At 39.9% G+C, this 14,401-nt stretch overlaps 2 protein-coding genes across 2 annotated transcripts in view; one reads left to right on the top strand and one right to left on the bottom strand.

Moving 5' to 3' along the window:
• Window positions 1-4,868, top strand: part of LOC129733811 (tyramine beta-hydroxylase) — a 42,415-nt gene extending 37,547 nt beyond the window's left edge. The window contains exons 2-4 of the mRNA XM_055695320.1: window positions 2,819-4,083; window positions 4,142-4,329; window positions 4,396-4,868. Coding sequence (XP_055551295.1) covers window positions 2,819-4,083; window positions 4,142-4,329; window positions 4,396-4,720 — 1,778 coding nt within the window. The 3' untranslated portion in view covers window positions 4,721-4,868. The remainder of the gene's footprint in view (window positions 1-2,818; window positions 4,084-4,141; window positions 4,330-4,395) is intronic.
• Window positions 4,844-5,901, bottom strand: LOC129733812 (mediator of RNA polymerase II transcription subunit 8). The gene is made up of 2 exons (XM_055695321.1): window positions 5,533-5,901; window positions 4,844-5,471 (listed from the first exon to the last, which is right to left on the bottom strand). The coding sequence occupies exons 1-2, from the start codon at window positions 5,695-5,697 to the stop codon at window positions 4,881-4,883; spliced, it is 756 nt and encodes a 251-aa protein (XP_055551296.1). The 5' UTR covers window positions 5,698-5,901; the 3' UTR covers window positions 4,844-4,880.
• Window positions 5,902-14,401: the final 8,500 nt, after the last annotated feature.

The raw sequence follows: 14,401 nt of genomic DNA on the forward strand, positions 1-14,401 counted from the left end.
GATTCGTCGAACTGAGTCGAGTAGTATATGATATTCGGCCATTTGGATCACTTTTCTACCTTTTAATTAGCCAGTGATCGTTGGGAGAAAGTCAATATGCTTACTTTCATTATGTGATTTCACATTTTTATGAACAACGGACAAAGTAACAATCCGATTACAATGAAATTCAATAGCAACCTATAGGGCAACTATACCTTTCATTTGACACAAATTTTGTGAAAATCGCCTCGGCCATCTCTGAGAAAAATGAGTGAGTTTAAACAACTTCAGGATAACTTTTCTTTACATAACTTTTGAACCATATGTTCAATCATAACGAAATTAAAAAGTTAAGGGTTTTGGAGACAGCCCGATCATTTGAAACCAGTTTTTTTTTGAAATCGGTTATGTGGTTCCTGTGCACACGAAGTTAATCTTAAGATGGTTCATAGAAGCCTATGGGAGCCGTACAGTCCAGGTGTGCCAGAATAAAGGATACGAAACGTCAACTGAAATGAGCGCTTCAGAAGATTCTGTAAGGTCAAACATCAATGCAAACACTTCATCCATGTTTAGAGATTAAGTATTAGGTCCAAATGATTCCTTCTCTTATCACCAATAAAAGTATTCACAACGGGAGTTGATTCAGTGGGTACAACTTGGGCAAAGCACCAGCACGAATCCGAAAGATTTAGGCCTCCGCACAGCATATGAGTATTATGCACAAATAATGATACTGCTACAGAAGAAACCAAACTACCAAGCTTCTCTATGATCAATAATATGAACTGAACAGAGAGTGGATCTGGAAGTATTTTTGACAGCTATGAGAACGCCTCCTCCTCTATTAATCTTTTCCGAAACGCAATCCTTCCTGAATACACAATAGCTTTGGTCAAACAACTGCATGGAATTGATATTGTCTTTCAGCCAAGTCTCCGTCAAGACGATGACTTCGTACTCACAGGTAGAGTAATGAAAAAGGATCCAATAGTTATTTTTAAGCCCCGAACATTTCGGTAGTAAACCTGTTATTTATTTTTTCTTTTATATCCGGCTTTCACTATACGTTTGTAGCATATTTGTAGCAAGAAACGGGATCGGGCGGTTTTAAAAACTGCAGCACTCTATAACCTGATTATGGGATAAAGCTCTTATGACGAATACACTGTGCAAGTACAATAAAAGAGCTGATAGGTTGATTCTGGGAGAGCAATTTCAAAAACTGCTTGGTTTCGAGAAGACGATGTGGTATGACAGCTCTTGCTAGCGGTTCTTGGGATGAGCAGGTGAAGCACGCTAACACTAGTCATGCTGGTGATCGATTGGATTCTCGATTCAGGAGTTGGGAAATAAGGCATTCTTGCACCGGAGATTCGACCATTTGGGTTCAGCGATTATGGGCAATGATAGAAACGACGACAAAGATCTCCGAAGAAGAAGTATATTCTTTCATACTAAAACCATGTGCTCTGGTTTCCTTCCACAATCCTTGCGATAATTTGTCCATTGTGACTATTCCGACATCCGTTGGGAACGAAGATTCTGATACCGCGCTCCCTTCGCGACCAGAGCGTGTTCACTGTTCAATGGAAGTGATCACAGGGCGAAGCGGACGGGGGCGCAAACTTCTTGATAAGTTCCTTGACTTTATTACCGGTTTTCGGGGTTTGAATGTTCTATAGCAGATTTTGAAGATTGTAACGATTCGGTGCTAGGCTAGATTGGATTTTCAAAATCAAGAGAGATGAAGCTGGGAACGTCGATCGGTACAAAACCTTCTCGCTCACCAAGGAATATTCACAATGCCAAGGCTATGACTGAGCAAAGATGACCACGGTTCGTGTGCTGTTTGTGGAGGCGAACCCAATGCATGAGCCAGATGAGATCAGAGATATTCATGCGGCAACCTGATAGATTAGAGCGTAACCGTGGGTTGGTCTTTTGAAGTAATTCCTTTATAAACTGCGGAAGGTATCTGGTAGCCACAGAGTTACAGAGTCCGATGGTCGTGAGTTCGAATTTTGTTCAGAAGCAGGCCATTTTTGATTATCAAAGGACTTAAGCTTGGGTTTATTTTCAGGCTCCTAATCACCACCACCTCCCCCCAATTTAGTCCGAATCCCCGTTTGCTTTCTCACGGTGAGGTAGAGAACATTTAATAAATGAAATTGAAATAAATAACTTGCGTGAACATTTGTACGTCTCTGGGGTTTGGTTGGGTAGACAGATGCGCGCGTCGTTGCTCTTTCGTAATCAATAGGAGTAGATTCGCGATTTATACGAGGAATTCGAAAAAGGAACGCGACAAACAACTAACACAAATCTCCTCCATATCCGTGATGCTTGTGAAGTGTGCAAGAGTATATCAGGCCTCTAGTAGCAACAAGTATCAAACTAACCTTCCTTTCCTTTCTTCCTTCCTTTGATCTACGTTCTGGACCGGCAGGCATCGGTACTAATTAGTATGCAGCTATCATTGGAGAATGCACATCGATAGCTTAAATTTCATGCGTACCTGGCGCTATCATCGAAACCGAACACTAGCGCTGCTGTTAATTTGGAACCTATTTTTGTACTTCTGCTGATATGATTGGGCTACAAAAATGTGATAGAATTTACATTAACCCTCTAGTGCCCAAATTAATTTCTAAACGGACTTCGATAAAATCATTATAAACCATTATAAACACTTTTTAAGTATTTATTAAAGCTTTTCGGAACTTCGACTGAAGCCCGCCAAATGGCGGCATTGGGCACTAGAGGGTTAACTATAGAACAAACACTAATTACACGCATAATTATTTTCCTTTTTTTCCCACCTATACACCACCAGACATCTCCTCCGCGCAGATCCACTCACTCAACCTGGACCACCACAAGCTGAAGCTAACGTGGATGATGGACTGGTACCGGAAGGAGGTCCTGTTCCACGTACAAAACACCTTCCAGCACGGACGGTACAAATTCTTCGCAATCGGGTTCTCTCCACGGGGCGAACTGAAGCGAACCGACCTGTGTGTGTTCACCGTCAGCGGTGCTGGAATGTTCCATCAGGTGCTCGATACGTACACCTCACGGGACTTCAATCGGCTCTACGCGGACTCAACACAGGACTGTTCGGTAATGCGAATCGATGACAGTTCGATTGCTTTTCGGAGGAAATTTGACACCTGCGACCCGCAGGATGTGGCAATCCACGGGGGAACCATGTATGTGGTCTGGTTGAGGGGCAAAAAGGAAATGGATTTTTCTGCCAACTGGACAGTAATGCCGAAAATCGGAAAAGCCGATCAAGGCGTTCTTCCAGTACAAATTTTAAGGGCAGATGTTATCACGGTTCCGGAGAAAAAATCCACCGTCAAAAAGGTGGACATTGCGTTGAACCAAGCGATCATTCCAGCTGTTGAAACCACCTACTGGTGCAAAGTTCAGCGGTTAGAACCGTGGTTGCTTGAGCGGAAGCATCACATTGTACAGTTTGAACCCGTTATTACGAATGAGCATGTGGTTCATCATATGGAGGTATTCCAGTGTGTAACGGACTCAGCTCAGGACATACCGATTTATGAGGGAAGTTGCGCTGATATGCCACCAGAGGCTAAAAGTTGTAACAAAGTTATGGCCCTTTGGGCCATGGGAGCCGCAGCGTTTACGTACCCAGACGAAACGGGTCTACCAGTTGGAGGGAAGAACTTTAACCCATTCGTTCGTCTGGAAGTACATTTCAATAACCCGGACCTGAAGACTGGGATTGTTGACAGCTCTGGCATGCGGATCAGTGTGGTTTCCAAACTGCGAAAATATGATGCTGCCATCATGGAACTAGGATTGGAGTACACCGATAAGATGGCAATTCCACCAGGACAAGTGGCTTATCCCCTAACTGGTTACTGCGTAGCGGAGTGTACTAAGATTGCACTACCCTCAGGTGGTATTACCGTATTCGGTTCCCAACTGCACACTCATCTGAGAGGTGTTCGTATTTTAACGAGACACTTTCGAAAGGGAATTGAATTGAAAGAACTCAATCGGGATGATTTTTACTCCCACCATTACCAAGAGATTCGTCAACTACGCTATCGGCCGAAAGTTTTACCGGTAAGAGATACCTAATTCAAAAAACCTTGAAGAAGATTTTAATATTGTTATATGCCAGGGTGACGCACTGATGACGACCTGCTATTACGACACCCGAGGCTATGAAACGGCAACTCTGGGAGGATTCTCGATAAGCGACGAGATGTGTGTGAATTACATCCATTACTACCCAGCCACGAAGCTTGAGTTGTGCAAAAGCGCTATTTCTGAGAAATCACTGTATAACTATTTCAAATATATGAAAGAGTAAGTTCAAATGATCGCTTCATTTACACCTATTATGAACTAAAAAACATTTGCTTGATTTTTCAGAGTGGAACAACAGGCTTCCGTGCTACCGGATGGTGCCCGATCTACAAACTATCACAGCATCCATTGGACCAAAACTCGGGCTGATCAACTGTTCGAGTATTATTTAGAGGAGCCACTTAGCATGCAGTGCAATCGATCGGAAGGTTCCCGTTTCGAAGGTTTCGAATGGGAAGGAACGCCTGTGACAGAGTTCACTCCACCACGAGGTACGCTCAAGGAAAACTGTCCTATTCCTGCTGAACTAAATTGGTTCAAACCACTCGAGGTGGGAAAATGCGACGTTTTCGGAGAGTGCATTTATGCGGAGGAGAAAATCAAGGAATAAACATGTACATAAAGCAAAAAAGTTTAAGCCAAAATTCAAAAACCATCTTGAAATATGATTAGATTTTTCGGTTTTGTTTCCTGCACCAAATAGTTCTCATGAATAAAAACATTTGTATAAATCTTATACCCACCAGAAACTTGCGTTTATTCATTGCGCACTATCGATATGGATGGACTTGATTCGCTGCCTTGATGTTAGTTTTTATTCCGGAGGGCATCTTGCCGAGCGGTCCAGCACCGGAGGGTGAAACAGCACTCATCGGGGAAGCTTGTCGAATTGTAGGAGGTATCATGATTCCTGCCCCCGGTACACCACCGGGTCCCACGGGTAGGGTGAGACCATTGCCCAGTCCAACGGCAGCCACAAGCGCCTGGGTATCAGCCATCGAGCTGGTTTGCTGAATACCGGGTCGGGATGACGCTTCTGTGTCCCATTCTTCCTTTGCCTTGCTGACAATGTCCCATATATGCGAGATTACTTTAGTATACTGAGCCACCTGTTTTAGTGCCGTTTCCGTTTGAAGATTATTGGCTTTCGCCTCGTGGGCTGCCATTCGTGATTCCGCTCCCGGATCTGGTTTTGTTCGCAGATAGTCTGGTACGAGATCGTGCGAGAAAACCGGAATGCGGCCCTCGGTGAGTTGCAGTAAAGCTTCATCTCGTTCGGGCGTCAGCAGCAACGGTAAAACCGTGAGGTTACGGAGAGGAGTTCCGATTTCGGAAGACAAAATTTTTGTCAAACCAGTGAGCTGTAAGGAGGGAACTACGTTCAACAAACTTAATAATAACTCATCACTAAACAAATTATACATGACTGGAAATCAATGCAAAGTTATCCAGGAAAGTTGGCCAGTTGATAGTCTCGTATTCTGTTTCAAGCCGATGGATCATTGCTCCAATGGAATGCTTCAAATCGTTTAACCGGTTCAGGACGGCTTCCAGCAGCATATCCAACTGTTTCTCTTCGCGTTGCATCGTAATTCCAGTAATTTGTAACTAGTTATGTGTGGGTAAAACTTAGAAAAACTTCTAACTATTGAAAGTTATCGATAGAAAGCTATTTTGGCAGGTTTTTGGATTTTTATTAGGCGAGTAAAATAAATAAGACACACTATAAACAAAAATTCTATTCTGATTTTGCTCTAAAATAAAACAAATCACATATATGTCACATTGATAACACTGCCCTGTTGGTTTGTAAATCCAGGCATTTTTCTTAGCGGGATCGCCCATAACGGTTGCCGGGAATTTTTCTTCGAACCCGATTACGGGCTAGAACTTGCCGATGTTTTAAAAACCTATCCCTCAATAGTTTAGATAAGGCTATTTTATTTGGATGAATTATTCAAAAAACCTGCACTATATTAACTCATATAGTATTTTCAAAATTTTGAAAAATTATAATAGATTGCCTTTATCCAGCTTTTTACGCACCATAATGTTGCAAAGTTCGTAATAAATTCCCACCCTTTTGACAACTCTGCTTACGTCAGTTTGAAGTCTTCATATATTTTATCAAAAGAAAAATATATCTGGCAACATCTGTGTTGCCAACTTTTCAGAAATCTGAAATCTGACGTAAGCAAAGAGGTTCGCATATTACGAACACGCATTATAGATCATTGCACACGAAAAATAACCTCACTTTTCTGACACTTCCCACGGGTTTGTTTACAAGATTTTCCATCCATTTTTTATGTGATAGGAGTGAAAATGAATGATACGAGTACGAAAAAGATGAAAAAACTCTCCGCCTATGCGAGTTCATTACTGTGATCTTTTGGTTTATTCTTGGGAACGCAATTTCTAACAAGACAGTTTCGCATTTTTATTCGAGCCGAAAATTTTACTATTTAAACAAACCCGCGACAACTGTCAAATCTCTTTCTTCTTCTTGTTTTGTGACGTCATCGTGCAATGATCTATAGCGACCGCCATTATGGTGCGTAAAAAGCTGGATAATGCGCGTTCGTAATTTGTGAACCTCTCTGCCTACGTCAGATTCGTGGTTTCTGCAGTTTTGGCAATATTAATATTTCCAGATTTATTGTTCTTCGTGCGAAATACATGAAGAGTCAAACTGACGAAAGCAGAGTTGTCAAAATAGTAGGTAACATATTACGAATTTTTATTATAGCGTCCGCCATTATGGTGCGTAAAAAGCTGGATATAAGAGCGGCAACATGTAATTCGGATTTAGGCGAAGACGAGATAACACAAGTGTCAGATCTTTTCATATAGAGTTCTCCAGGCGCGTTTGTATTAGTGCGATGTATTCGATTTTTCTTTGTTAGCTGTAAGAATTTTTTGTCACCTGTGAGAACTGTCATCTAAAAGAGAGAATAAAACACTACCGAGTTTGATTCACACTCTTACAAATTTCAATATATAGTGTAAAGCGGGCCTTGTCAACGTGTTCGTGTGTTTTCGCTTGGAGAACTCTATCCAGCTTTTTACGCACCATAATGGCGGGTGCTATAATGCGCGTTCGTAATTTGTGAACCCCTCTGCTTACGTCAGATTCGTGATTTTTGCAGTTTTGGCAACATTAATTTTGCCAGATTTATTGTTTTCCATGCGAAATACATGAAGAGCCAAACTGACGTAAGCAGAGTTGTCAAAAGGGTAGGTAACATATTACGAATTTTTCATTATAGCGTCCGCCATTATGGCGCGTAAAAAGCTGGATACCTTAAAAGCAAAAAAAAATCTGGGAATTATTTGACAGTCATTTCGTGGGACTGAAGATCATTTTTCGGATAAAATTCTTGAGTTACCCAATAATCAAGGTAACAAAACTCCTAAACTTTGCACGAAATTCGAAATGATGACCTTTCTGTAAGACAGAGAAAATAAAATCTGAATAAATTTGGGTCATTTATGGTAAATCTTATTTGTCGTTTTTGTAATGAACGCAGTTTACAACAAAAGAGCAATGTTTTTCAATAAGAAACTGTTACAGCCCTTTGAAATTTGGCTGTCTTGTCTTAATAAGGAAGTGCAGTTTATACGGTACATTATACTTAATTGGGATCATAACTAAATCAGGGGCTGAGAGTTACTTCTCATAGTAATTTTTCACACAGATCAGGTAATAAAAAAGCTGGGGAATGCTACAATAGATCTAATTTATAGTCGCGGTAGCTAAAACCCAAAAAAAATGCTAAATCTAGAGTATTGGACAATAAAACTGACTATCTGGGTACATGTTCAGAAATCTAGATAGTCCAGATGAAGCAGTCTAATGCAAAACCAACGAGATGGCAGCATTACCTAAATTCTACACGTTTATCAGTCAGCAACGCATCGGGGCTATATTTAAACCAAGACAGATACTCTTAAGTCGAGCAGACACTTCATTCGTTCAACATAGATGGAGACCGAGATGTGCAAAACCTACAAAAGAAAACCACTGACGAATTTTTTGTCACCATTCACGCGTTTGTAGCTTCTTATGAGATTTAGTGTTAGTGTTGGTAAGTTGCAAAGACTTTTCTAGTTTTAGTAGCTTGCTCATATGAAAAATGTAATGGAAACAAATACCGCTCTGAATTCCTACACACTAGGACTCGCTGATAACATCGACTATTCTATGAAACGTTTTAAAACTCAATTCATGACTTTTTACTAAGTTTCCAGCAGCTGAGCCGTCAGCAACCTTTTCGGTAATTTATTTGCTTGATGAGCGTTCGTTTTTTTTTTAATTTTCGCTGAAACGTCGAACAACGAAGATAGAATAAGAACTTCGGTTACTTTAAGCTGTGTAGAATTTTTTTCCCTGTCGTGCCCAAGTATCTACACATAAAACAGCACCGTTCAAGAATAAAAAAAATATTTATCGGATGCTTAACGGAGAGTAAAAAAATTGTTTGTCGGATGTACCATATTGAATGCAGTCATTGCTTCCAGATAGATTTTGAACGTATCCAATATCGATGTTTTGCTTCCGTATCTGAAAAATGCAGTCTTCGGAATCCGCCCAATATACACCACGAGCAATTAAGTTAAAAGCGATCTGATTTTACTGTAAAAATATCATGTTCCTCCTGGAAAACAAAATATGAAAGTGGAAGTGCTAATATAAAAAATTGAAGACTTATACCTCAATCCAGTGCACTATCCCATTCAGTGGATTATTGGTTCTAGTTTCTTGACGCATTTTCAATCCTCTGAAGGGGTTTTATCTTTTATTGCGGGCGATGCTCTGATAAAATCTGCAATAGATGTCTTCGTTTTTTTTTTTAATTTAAATATTATATATAAAACCTACCATGACTGAGTTCTGTATGAGGCTGGTTATACTTGGTAAGTATTTTTGTTTCTAATTTATCCCATGTTTCAAAGAATGGACGTGTACCAAACGGATCAGCATATTTTGCTACTGTTTGCAGCCTGTTTTCATTTTTTATCATTTATTAATTTATACTTACTGAAAAGTTGTACTAAACAATCGTCTTGCTCCTGCTGTTGCTTTGAAACAATTTCTTCATTGTGAATTGCAATTCATGCTATCGACTGAGGGATTGTATCAGGGGGTGTTTTTCGGCTTCGCCGTCTTTCAGCAATAAAACGAATTAATATTGTTCTTTCAACCAACGTTTCGGTGTATATTGCATATTCTTCTGAGAATTCTGAATTTAGAAGACAAGACAATATAAAAATTTTAAAATTACACAAAATATGATATAACGAAACTTACAGAAAATAAATCGTTTTCGTCATACTAGCTTTTGCGTTAGCATTCCTGTCTTATTTACTAATGACTGTGGTGTCAATCAATGAAATAACATGAAGACATTCAAGCACTGTTGCACAAAAAACAATAATCTTGCATTCAAACCCGCAATAATTCAAACTTAACAAATTAACTCTGTCACAAACTTCCTTCACTACTCTTGCAACCGCTAACTTAAAGTCGGTTTAAAATGGAGCGAAAAATCACAGGAGGGTCGTGTGCAAAGCCACGACCGCAAGGTTAAAGTAGAATACTTTTACAAGAATGATAACCCGGCTGCTTGCGTGTCAGTCATTTTTTCTAGTAAATAAACGAACGTAAATTTTTCGAACGTTGTGGAATGATATAACTGAAAAAATGGGTGTGACTTAATTATTTCCAGCTATACCATTCTACAACGTTGGAAAATTTTTATTTCGTATGTCGTAATACTAATGTATGAAAAATACATCTCATTCATTCTGGCCCCGCCTTTTATATCAGTTCTTACAGATTTTCTCAGTTTCATAACACGGATGTACAAACACGATTTCTTGTGGACATTCTGTCGAGCCGGAACGATAGAGCTCTCATTAAGGCAACAAAATAACATGTATTGTGTCGTGTTGTGCGGCTTGGAAGAAAAAAATGTTCCCGTCCCCGTGTCGCATGGAAGCCGATTGTTGCGTGTTTGATATTGCCGATGGTAGACATGAATATGAAGGTCGAAATTCTGCTGTGATGTCAAGCTACAACCGTTTTCTTCAAGACGTTACATCCTTGTTAATGAATTTTCTAAACAGACTCAGCATCGTGAGGAGAACGTGCCAAACTTTTCTGTTCGAAATCGGACTTGTTTCGTATATACCGCTTGTTAAGCACAGTATCAACAAATTGTAATAAACATCACACTGCTGTGCATTTGCAGCAGCATCAAACCTCAGTTGCAGTTCATTAATAACCATTCATTATGCTCTTCCAAATACATTTAGTAGCCTTGAAAAAGGCCGATTGCTGCAATTGCAATTTTCATTCAATTATTGCATAAATGCTTCATGGTCAGATATACCCGCTGCAACTGCTACGCTATCCGTAGCCATGCCACAGCTGTGGCCGCTATCCGCTATCGCTGGTATCCACTGCACTGCTAAGGCGACATCCATAAATTACGTAACGCGAAAACCCGATTTTTGGACCCCCACCCCCTCATATGTAACGAAACGTAACGCCAAAATCTATCCCACCATAAAAATTACGTAATACTGCAGAAGGATTTCCTTGATAAAAATGCTCGTTTTTGGAGAGTTTCTCCTGGTATTTTTCATTACGCAACACTGAACTTACCTCCCCCTAGCCCTGTGTAATAAATCGTAACGCTCAGAATACCCCCTCCCCCCTATGAGCGGCTTCGGTTGAAACAGGCTCTTATATAGGCCAAATAGCACATTTTGAATTGCAAGGTAGAGATGCACCGAATATTCGGTCGCCGAATATTCGGGCCGAATATCAGCAAAAATTGGATTTTACCGAATATTCGGCTCGCCGAATAGTAAGTTTATTATTCGGCCGAATATGCCGAATAAGCCGAATAGTGTCCAATGATTGTCAGAAAATAATATAAAAGTATAGTGCAAAGTTTTATGAACGGGGGTAAACGAAAACTGAAGATGTAACTTGGGCTTAAAAAGGAATATGGTGCTTATTACAGGAGTCACTTCACGGTGAAATCAGAGTGAAGTGAACAAAATCCTATTACCGGACTCACGTAAGTGAGAAAAACGTCGCAAAGTGACATCTGCCGTGGAATCTGGGTTAAAATGAGTGTCATATCAGTGAAGTGAGAACGAAAAAAGCGACGTTTCGCGTGGAATTATTTCACGACCGTTTTGAACGGCGAAATGATTCCACGAAGATGTCATAAGTCTTAATGTTGATTGATTTATGATTTAATGGTAAATATTGGATTAATTCTTCAGTAACGAAGCGAATCAGAATTTGATCCGTGCCTTAAAGCGGCCAAATTTTCATTTTTTTGCCCGATGGAAAAAAAATGCAAACTCCTGAAGGAAATTTTCGATATCGAAAAAAACATTTTTTTTGCTGCCGAATGTCTTAGAAATGCAGAACACGTCAAGATCTGGTGTTATTAAAAAAAGGGGGAAAAAACGACTTTCTGGGACTTAGGCATTTTTGAGCTGGGAAACAAACTCATTTCACTTGTCCTATTCTCAATTTCACTTCACTGTCAATCTCACTCCACGGAGGTGATTTTTGTCACCTTACTTGAGGTGGAATCGGGAATAGGTCTCAAAAAGTGAAGTGAGCGTGAGAGTGAAATATATTTCACCGTGAAGTGACTCCCGTAATAAGCACCTATATCTCATTAAAACGGAACACGAACCGCAATCTCCACACAATATTTCATGTCTTGTCTGCATGAGGTATATTTTTTCTGAGCCAAGGTCACATCCTCAGTTCTCGTTCATTTTTCGCATTTTATTTTAAAATGTAGTTGTAACACAAACTTTTAAATTGTGTTAACCATAATCCTCAAAAACATTATTTTTAAACGACAACTCAAATAAGAACAAAAGTAGGTGCGCCACGGATTAGCGTGCCTTATTCCATAGACGCAAAATTAATTATTTCTTGTGCAATAGTTCGGAAAATTTTCAATCGTTTTCGTACATGAACAATTGGAAAGCGACAGAAACAACTTAAACTTCAAATAATACCCATTTGGTTATTTTGTTATCATACGATCAACGTTGTGTTCAGCCGAATATACGGCCGAATATTCGTCTCACCGAATAATGGAAAAAAGGTTATTCTATATTCGGCCGAAGGCCGAATAGTGCTATTCGGTGCATCTCTATTGCAAGGTATATGATTCTGTCGACCGTGCTTGGGAAGCAATCATATAACGACCAATCAGAGGTCCAATTTTCGGTTTTGACTAGGCTTGACTATTGTCAATAGTACAATAGTTTGAATAATTAAATAACAATTATCTTCATTTGGGAAGAATCTTAGAAGATTTTCCAATCTATAATTGCAAGAACGAAGGAAATCCATCGAATACTAACCGATTTATAAGCATTTGAAATTGGACATATTTTTCACTTTTTCGGTTTTAGATTATCATTTCACATCCCTATGTAGCCGAACTTCCTGAGAGAAGTATTCTACTTCAAAAGTGTGGATTACCAGTGGGTGCAATACATACGGGCGTGGCCCCCGTGGTTCTGTGGTTAGCGATGTCGGTCGGCTAGCTCTCTCACACGGTTGTGATATCGGGTTCGATTCCCGATCGAGTCGAGGATCTTTTCGAGCTGGAAATATTTTAGACTCAGCACTGGGGCACGGTGTATCGTTGTACTTATCCTACACATGCAAAATGTGCCAAAAACAATATCGATAACGAATTCTCTCAACTAATCTAGTTGATCGAGAACGCTATTAGCCCCTAGGCTAAGCGTGCGATATAAAAAAAAAATACATATGGGCATTAGCTATTAGCTATTACAGTTTGCTATTGGGTTTCGTTTACTGATGTGTGCGTGTTCTGTGTTCGGAACTGTTTGTTAAGTGTGTGTAGTACGCCTGCATACTAGAGATGGTTCGGGTCGGGTTCGGGTTTTGTGAAAAAAAATATTTTCGGGTTCGGGTCGGGTTCGGGTTTGAAAATGTCGGGTTCAGGTCGGGTTTGGGTATACAAACCCGAAACCCGACTATAAAATCTATGAAATCTAGGGTTCGGGTCGGGTTCGGGTTCCACAATTTCGGGTTCGGGTCGGGCTCGGGTTTCAATGAAATAAAATTTTCGGGTTCGGGTCGGGTTCGGGTTTGAACGAATAAAAAAAATTCGGGTTCGGGTCAGGCTCGGGTTTGAAAAACATCAAACCCAACCATCTCTACTGCATACATGAAGCTTAGAGCTAATTTTCGATAATTTTTGTTTTTTCCAGGTTGAAATTATGATTCTCCTATGATCCAGATCCAATTGTGTGCTGGGATCCTTATCGTTCCTCATCGCGGAGTCTTTCCAGTTCGTTAATTGTTGATCGGTGGCTGCTTATGTGTTTTTTTAGTTGGGTTGTGGCTGGTTTCGCAATCGTTGCAGGGAATCCTGTAGGTCACATTATGTCGCATCTCTGGAGGTATGGATATTTTATATTGTTAAATTTCTGCTGGCGGTGTTCCCACATCTTGATGCTAATCTTATGGATTGAGACAAAAATAAGTGTGTAAATGTACACTGTTTTAGGTTCAGCCGTTGCTGATACGAGTTATGTGCTGTCTGAGTTGTATCTTAAAGAGATACCTGTACCAAAAGTATGACGGTTCATTGTGGCTGTTATCGGTATAGGGTTTCGAATGGCTCGGTAAAAATGTACAAGAAAAAATACCGAACGTGTGTAAAAACACCGGTGGCAGAAAAAGCATGTTAGCAGAAAAATTTGCCAGTACCGTTTAAAATCGAACGAAATTAATTAGATAACTCATGAAAAATCTCAATGACTCGAATATCCTGTTTGAGTAATTAAAATTGAAATTTCCTTGTTTCCAACATTGATCACCAAACTGTCAGAACAACTATCAAATGAACTTCATCCATGTTTTCTAGATATATCATAAAAGATCAAAATAATAGTCGCAGTGGTTGAAATCTTGCCAAAGTATATTTTGTAGATTCTCATGCTTTTGGCAAAAAACTGGAACTTTTCATCTTACCGTGTTATTCTCATATAGATTACAATTAAAAGGTTATTACTACAACATTTGCTACAAATGCAAATATTTTTCGTGATTTTGCCCAAAGTTTCTATCATTTACAGCTGCAGATAAAAATGATAAACTTTCCCGGAAAAAATATCGAAGAAAAATTATTCCCCCTACTGCTCCATACTCTGTCAAAATCGCAGGGCTGCTGCTGCAGTGATTGACGTTTCGGCTGTGCAAATG

Source organism: Wyeomyia smithii, chromosome 1 (assembly GCF_029784165.1).
Source record: "Wyeomyia smithii strain HCP4-BCI-WySm-NY-G18 chromosome 1, ASM2978416v1, whole genome shotgun sequence".
Taxonomy (NCBI): domain Eukaryota; kingdom Metazoa; phylum Arthropoda; class Insecta; order Diptera; family Culicidae; genus Wyeomyia; species Wyeomyia smithii.

Excerpts from the sequence above, each read along its gene's own strand:
- LOC129733812 (XM_055695321.1), bottom strand. The coding sequence starts at position 5,697 with ATGCAACGCGAAGAGAAACAGTTGGATATGCTGCTGGAAGCCGTCCTG. Across the intron at positions 5,472-5,532 it reads TTGCATTGATTTCCAGTCAT|CTCACTGGTTTGACAAAAAT; the intron begins GTATAATTTGTT and ends CCCTCCTTACAG.